Consider the following 8,292-nt stretch of genomic DNA (forward strand, 5'->3'; position numbering starts at 1 on the left):
ATATTTTTAATTTGGCGTAATTATTATGTTTCTTTTAAAAAATATATGTTTTAGTTTAGTTCCATACACTTCAATGTGTTATAATTTCCATACTAAAAACAACAAATAAATACAGGCGTTTTGCCTGCTCTTTATGCAAAAAAAAATACGTAAGTTGAAAATAAAATTTTTGTACCAAAAAAACATAATACAAATAAATACCTTTTTATTTTTATTTTTAAATAATACACATAGATATATAGAGCAGAGGAAAGTACAAAACGAGGATATATATATATATATATATATATATATATATATATATACATATATATATATATATATATATATATATATATATATATATATATATATTATGATTTACAAATAAAGCAAAAAACACATGGTATGATATGCATCTCGTGGGATATGAAAAACTGAACTAAGACTATTCTCTATCAAGGTAGGTCAGATCTTATGGCCATCTAACGACAACCATCGTTTTTGTTGTGACCTATTCCCCATTTTAGAGAATTACATTACTGGCTAGTGGTCCAATTGTATAATATTGTCCTACACTACCATACTTTCCTTTTTTAAATTTTTGCAGATCTTTTATATTTTTTTTTGCATTTATCACTTTGTTTTTCTTACAAAATTTATGGCTTGTGTCAAATCATATATTGAACATGTTTTTTTTCTTTAAAAAATTAACATCATAGTACGAAATATACATCATAATCTGGATATATGTTATCAATCCACTTAATGAGTTCAAATGAAAATATAATTCACATTATTTATTTAAGTATTTAATATTTTTTGTCAATTTATTTCGTCTTGTAAAATAATATCTTTCTTATTCAATTCAAATTCAACTCCCAACATTTGCATGATATTATCGTTATCAGGTAAAAGTATTGCCCACAATAAAATAGAACTGAAAATTACTATTATTATGGCTATATTCGAGAGTTGAGTTTTGGAAAGAAAATGAAGGATTAATAATACATGGTTGGTGAGTAGTGACAAGTGACAACACTGTAATTAATTAAGAATCAACATGTGAATGAACAGTGTTACAGATACGCAATGCAACATAGTTGAAGGCAAATTGGCAAGTCACTTTCACAGGGTAAATTAATATTTTTGTATTATACTACTATTATATTTAAATTTGATAGCATGACAATTCATTCTAACATGACTCCGGTTTCTAGCTTCTATAATTCACGGTGATAATTATATTGAAATGTGAAATTGCAAATTTAATTGTGAAACCAAACAGTTTAATAATGCGGTGTGGAAAGTACAAAATGGAGAGAATTAGGAATTATTCATATTAGCATGAACTTTTTCGTCATAGTTGATAATGTCGTCTTGATTGTAGGATTAAAAATTCCTGTTACAAACTATATTTCTAATGTTGGAACTGTACAAATCATAATTAAATAGGAGGGAGCTGGTAGCTATCTCTTGAACATGAATATAAAAAAAACATCAACTATGAGGAGAGAAAGAAAGAATTTACACAAAAAATGAATTTACTTTTCATGATTGTCTTCAGTAGAATCTATCTTAATAATGAGTGGTTGGTTGAGATTTGAAGATGGTTCAGCAACCACAGGTAACTCCGGTGAGGATGTCCCGTCGATGTCTTCGTTTTCGGCCAAGGCTTTATCCAAAGCAGACTTGGCTACTTTAGTAACACATATCATAAGAACCACTGCACATAACCCAACTTAGCCTTACTAATCAATCATTAAAAAAAATTAAATCTTGTTCTCATTCAATACAATTCTTGCAGCATGAAACAATTACATCCTAGCAATTCAACTCCTCTTCCAAGCTCAAGAATTCACCTAATATTATTGTCTACAATTAACTGTAGAATACAGAACCTTTTAATTTAATACTCATTTGTTATTTATTACTAATACCTAGGAAAACACAGTATTTAGAAATCAAAACATATTAGTAATTCAAAATAACAAATATGCAAAACAATGAATATCTAGAACAATTAACAACATAACTTACTCGATATTGCGAGACCAATAATGATAAATGCCTGCATCCACAAGAGAAAGAAAAGAAATGTATATCATATCTACTGAAGATTATATATAAGATAAATAACATTTATTTGAACTATCTAGTCAAGAAAATTGATAGAATGTCTCCAAAGCATCTTAGATGTTCATCAATAAGTACAAGATAAAGGCTCTATTTGGTAAGTACTAGCTGATAGCTAATGAACTAACTGATGGCTTATAAGAAGTAGAGTACTTGAAAGACATTAGTATAAGTGATTCAGGATAGTATCTCATACCCATCGAGTCTTTGAAAATTCACTCCAACCATGTGTCACATCAGAAAGATCTTTAAGAGTTGTTCCAACATATACTAGTCCCAGTGTTATTGGCTGCAATAGTAACAGTATCAGGTAATAACATATCAGCTGAAATTGGAATGCCAGTGAAATACAAAAAGATATGGGCGGTAGTATAAGGTGCAAACTAGCATTTTAATGCAATGCTAGCTCTCTTTTATTTGGGTACAAAGTGAAAAGAACCATTGCTGTGTCTAAAATTGTTTTTAGTTAAAAATGAGTTGAGTGTCAAGTGATTTATGTTTGGATATGTTCAGGTAAAAGTGAGTTTAACAATAAAGTTCAATGTAAAAATCACATTTGGACTCAAAAGCTACAAATCCTAACTTCAAGTTAGAATCAATTCTACTCGACAGCATCCAAACTTGCCAAAATCATTTTTACACATCCAAAATTGATTTTGACCCCTCCAAACTTGAACCAAACATGCACTAATAGCTTTTAGAGATTTCAAGATAATCACTAAGTCTGTGCATCTTTCGATAAATAGCTAGCAAGAGTGACTGCTAGATAAAATCCAATTGGGTCTACACGACCCCAAAATCATATAGCATAAAAGAAATTTATCATTAGGATCATTCCCGAATATATAATTGCTTAAGGGAGAAGAGGATACCATCATTCCTAACCAGGAAGCTAGCATGTATTCCCCAATTGAAACAGGAGTCACCGACAACAGATAATTTAACATGTTAAATGGTAGCAGTGGAACAAGCCGGAGCAGTAATACGATCTGCAAGGGCAAACAAGGAAATTTGAAGGAAAAAATAACTGATAGGAATATTATTATACCGAGTCACATGCAAACAAAATGAAGCAAAGAAATATCACAAAATCAGATGGTATCAATGATCCATATAGCTGACACCACCAAGTGGCATAAGCTTAGTTTTGGTTTTAACAGGACAGCAAACAATACCACTTAAATTATCCACTGAAATCGCAGGATCCCAAGAAAAAGGTAAAATAATGAAGACGAGACTAGAAAGGGAACACCAAAACACTCAAGAATTTCACGATATTAATCAATAAGAAGTCTACAAACCTTAAAGCCAGATCTCCGAATTGCAATTGCCACTGATCTAAATTGTGGATAATCCTTCAACCTAGAAACAACAAATGGTCTTCCAATCTGTACAATTTCACAAGGATTTGAATAAGTAAACCTCGTAGGACACAAATAACTATACCATTATATGAAATAACATGGATCATAACAAAGCCCAACTGAAAAGCAAAGATGGTAAAAAACATATAAAGCAAAGATGGTAAAAACCATATAATGAAGAAAGAGCCCCCTCCTTTAATCAAGAACAACCAAACATCAATCAACTAATAAGCAGCAAGTAGAGAACAAAAAAAATGTATTTATTTTGACAAGAACTCGTAAATGTAAAACTTGAAAACTTACTGTTCTACCGAGAAGAAATGCAGCTCCTGCTCCAACAGTTGCACCAATAGAGTCAGCAACAAAGCCCACAGGAAGCCCAAAAAGATAACCACCACCAAGCTGAAAAAAGGAGTATCTTGTAACTAGTAAAGAAACTGAATTGACTTTGCTTATGCAAGCTTTCTTCTTATTCAACATGTATTTGAATAGAGATGAAAAATGAAAGCATGATGAAACTAACAGAAGGGTGAAAACTGAAAATAACAATCACAACCAAAAAAACATAACATGAAGAAAATCCCAAGCATATAAAGAAATGAAAAAATGCAAGTGCTTCCATAGGAGGATTATATCTCATTTATTTTTTTGCTTGCATCATTGATGCATGCTTCCTTTATCCTGAGTTTCAAACTGAATAGAGAAATCAACTTTCCACCATTGAAGGTAAAAGAAAAAATGATTGGTTATATACAATTTACAGTTAACGCTAGGGATGGTAGATGTGCTCATTCATGTTGTCCAGGAACCATCTTCTGCAGTAGAACTACTCATCCCTTCCCACTCGATTCTCATTGTACAAACGGAACCATGCTTTATTAGAACAGATAAAGCACATTTAGCATTTAGATCCTAACTGACATTGAGTTCCATGTGATAAGAACCAGACAACGACATTATTGGACTGATAAGCATTATCGTCGTTCATAGTCTTTGCTTATTTTTCTTATTTTTTTGACAATTTCAGGGGCAGGGAGAAATTGTAAATTCACAATACCCTATGGTGAGGATTGGGGACAGAGGAGAATGGGGGATGGGAGCATGTAAAAACTCCCCATCCCCACCTTGGATGGGTGTCATCTCTCAACAACATGATAGCCCACGATAAAATTCAAGTTTTGAATTAAAAATGAAAAATGCATAAAGATGATACAGTTATCTAACAATCCTAAGCAACATTGCATACATATATATAGCTTGTACATATCATTTCACAAACAAACAAAAAACTTCTGCAAGAAATGCCAGAGTGACAATGGTTCTCACAGTAAGTACTGAAGCTGGAACTGCCAAGACAGTCAAAGGAATGTAAGCAACGGCCCTGAAAATCACCAAACAAATATCTGAGTTATGAATTGTGCCAGCAGATACACATAACCCACAGCCCAATAATTAAATTTAAGACCAATATGTTACACTCCTGCTACTTTTCCAAAAAACAAAACCTACCAAAGCATTCCCAGATTTGGTACAACACTGTCAAGTATCAACACCCATGACACAGGGACCCCACGATCATAAGAAATTAAGAATATTCAACTCAACATTCATACAAACCAATAACTCTACTTCAATATACAGAAACATTTCATACTTTCACTACTAGTCCAAAGGGTAAAATGAAGTGCTGCTAAGACACATACGAACTTATTTCATAAGAAATGGCTTCCAAAATAGACTTAGCAGATAGCTCCCAAACAATTTGACAATTGGATTGTTATACTTATCAATAATAATAACATAGTATAACATTAAACAAATAAGCCATCCTTCACCTAGCCAGCTTAACCACATAAAAAATGACATGGATCTCAGAACTACAAAAAAACCTAAATGATGTTAGACTATGTCAATCTTTATGTTAGATAGTATCTTAACTAGCCAAGTGGTTGGACTCAAGTGATTAATAAGTTTCATTTAAGAACAAATTCTTTGAGAGAACTCGAGTTCAAATCCTAGCTAAAATAATCTTTAGGAAGATATTACTTACTTCTCCGTCGAACTCCAAATTACTAGGGTCCTATTCCCTAAACATTACTTACCTCTCAGTCGAACTTCAGATTACTAGGGTCCTATTCCCTAAACATTACTTACCTCTCGGTCGAACTTCAGATTACTAGGGTCCTATTCCCCTAGGAACCAGGGTCTCCGGACAAAAAATGTCATATTATACACTGCTCTAACAACACTTCAACTTAAGCTAGTAAACTACTTGGCAACAAAACATTTCCTTTTTCACAATTAACTCTATCAATTGCTGCAATTATTTAAAACTACACAAATTGAAACAAGATGTCACAACTATGAAACTGCAAAAGCATCCAACAAGATAACTTTTCTGGAGCTAAATAAAATGAAAAATAACTTACAGAACAAGTGGACCCCATGGCCCAAGATCACGATCAACCCATATTAAGAAGTCCTTCATAATCTGCAAACAAAAAAAAACATGAAAAGGTTCAAATTATCAAAAACCAATTTCCCATTAAAACAAATCCAATAGGAACAATGGTCAAAGAAGAATCTATAAAATTAATAACAACAAGTAAACCTAAAAAAATAAAAATACAAGACCGAAAAGCGAAATCTGAAATAAAATTGAAAAGGGTATAAGAAAAAGGAAACCTTTTCAATAGGGAGAGTGAAACAAGCGATGATAACAGCAGCAAAGAGAAGAAGAAGAAGTGTGATCCTGAAGGCAGAAGCCCAGGAAAAAGCCATAGTGATTCTTCGACGCCAAGGTCTACACTCTTCGTCCTCGTCGTTGAAATCAGGGGAAGGTTGCTTCAACGAAGATCGAGCCCTCAATCCCCCAAGATTTGCCAGGTTTGAAGTTTCTATTTCTCTGTATCTTTTTCAACTGAAAAATGCACTGTTTTTTTCTTTCTAAGTTTTAAGCCATGAAAATGGATTCAGGTGTTTGATTGAAATTGTTGGATTAAGAGATGAAATGTTTGTTGGGAACAGAGTTTGGGAGAAGAGGATGAAGCAGATCGGAAAGGTTAGTTTTGTAATTTCGTTACGCGTTGGTTTCACTCAACAATGTGCAATTAACCGACATATTTGGAATGGATTTTGGAAATTTGGATATGGATGGCGATAGGGTTAATTACTTTCTAAAATGCAATTCACATAAAGCTATTAATTAATCGCAATTAGATAAATTGTTAACGTTTTCAATTGTTTAAATATTTGTTTAAGAAATCAATAATAATCTAAAAATTAAAAGTTATTCTTTCAAAAAAATAAATTATCCAAAGTTGTGTTAACTATAATTAAAATAAATATACAAAGTTTCACTCTAAAATCCAATCATGTGCATGTAATTTATGTTTTGTTATGCATCGATCAAAATTAATTTTATGAAATTGATTTTAGTTTAAAGTGAATTAAATATAAAATAATGTATATTTGAATATGTTTAAATAAAAATAAATTTAATAATAAATTTTAATTTAAAAATTATGTTTTAATTTAAATATAAATTTTAACTTTAAATTACAATTAATTCTACTTCACAGCGTCCAAATATGATAAAATTAATGTTACAACTTTTAAATGATTTAAACCAACGCATACATGTAATCAACTAGTAATCCTATATGAATCCACAATTTAAGCCACATTATTGCGTTTTTTCCTGTTTATGTCACCACTAATACAGTAATTGCACATGTATTTATGATAGAAAACATAATCGAATTTGATATACCTCATTGCTATATGTATTTAATTACATCTCATTATTTTGATAATTGTGGAGATGCTTTACAAAGTAACAAAATAGGAAAATATGATTAAATGTATTTGTAAAATTATCCAGATATGGTGTGCATACTAATTATTTCTAAAGGTGTTGCTCACCACCGGTATAAATTAGGAGATGGAATACACATATCAATTCGATTAACATGTGTGTGAATATGTCTAATCTAATTTTTTTTTATTATTATAAGTTCTATTATTATGTATTATATAAAAAAACAAAAATGTTAATACATCAAAATTATTTATAATATAATTTTAGAGATGATTATAATAAAAATTAATATTTTTAATTATTTAATTATTGTAATTGATTAATATATATAAATTATTTACATTAATTATCTAAATAAATTAAATTAAATTGCTATCAGTGTATGAACCACAATATCAATTTTCACTTTGCACATGAGCAATAGATTGTAGGTATGGGAAGGGCCTGTGGGACTCTGTAATATCGAGGTAGCCCGGAATCTATGGGCCTTATAATTTTTGCTGCTCTTTTGAACTTGTTTTTGGTGCCACTAGACTGCCTTTTTCGAGAATGAAAATTAAAATAAAAATAGTGAATGTTCATTCTACTTTCATTTTCATTTTTTTTGTTTTGTGTTTTTTTATCGTATTCTAGTTTTCGATAGTACATTAGAAAGCGGAGAAACAAAATAAGAGTGGATAAATACTCATTAGTGAAAATTAAATAAAAAAAACAGGTTCAATTATGGGCCAAAAATTGGGCTGCAAACCTATCTATCAGATTTCATATAGATTAAATTCAAAATTTTGTTTCGAAAACTTAATTCAACCGAAAAATACTAATATTATTATGTGGTATATGTGTCTCCAGTCTTTAATAAATTTTGATATTTTTAAATATTTAATAATTTTTAAAAATAAAACAAGTTAAGAATTATTTCTTAAGTATTTTGTCATCTAAAAGTTATTTGAATTAAAACAATTGAAACAATATTACTTTTCTAACATTAACTTA

General features: G+C 30.6%; 1 protein-coding gene across 1 annotated transcript; it reads right to left on the reverse strand.

Annotated features, from left to right (window-relative positions):
• Window positions 1–1,296: 1,296 nt before the first annotated feature.
• Window positions 1,297–6,630, reverse strand: LOC101499096 (uncharacterized). The gene is made up of 9 exons (XM_004486095.4): window positions 6,165–6,630; window positions 5,909–5,970; window positions 4,806–4,860; window positions 3,783–3,881; window positions 3,417–3,503; window positions 2,988–3,104; window positions 2,312–2,404; window positions 2,020–2,050; window positions 1,297–1,705 (listed from the first exon to the last, which is right to left on the reverse strand). The coding sequence occupies exons 1-9, from the start codon at window positions 6,258–6,260 to the stop codon at window positions 1,524–1,526; spliced, it is 822 nt and encodes a 273-aa protein (XP_004486152.1). The 5' UTR covers window positions 6,261–6,630; the 3' UTR covers window positions 1,297–1,523.
• Window positions 6,631–8,292: the final 1,662 nt, after the last annotated feature.

Source organism: Cicer arietinum, chromosome 1, assembly GCF_000331145.2.
Source record: "Cicer arietinum cultivar CDC Frontier isolate Library 1 chromosome 1, Cicar.CDCFrontier_v2.0, whole genome shotgun sequence".
NCBI lineage: Eukaryota > Viridiplantae > Streptophyta > Magnoliopsida > Fabales > Fabaceae > Cicer > Cicer arietinum.

Excerpts from the sequence above, each read along its gene's own strand:
- LOC101499096 (XM_004486095.4), bottom strand. The coding sequence starts at position 6,260 with ATGGCTTTTTCCTGGGCTTCTGCCTTCAGGATCACACTTCTTCTTCTT. Across the intron at positions 5,971-6,164 it reads TCACTCTCCCTATTGAAAAG|ATTATGAAGGACTTCTTAAT; the intron begins GTTTCCTTTTTC and ends TTTTGTTTGCAG. Across the intron at positions 3,105-3,416 it reads TTCGGAGATCTGGCTTTAAG|ATCGTATTACTGCTCCGGCT; the intron begins GTTTGTAGACTT and ends TTGCCCTTGCAG.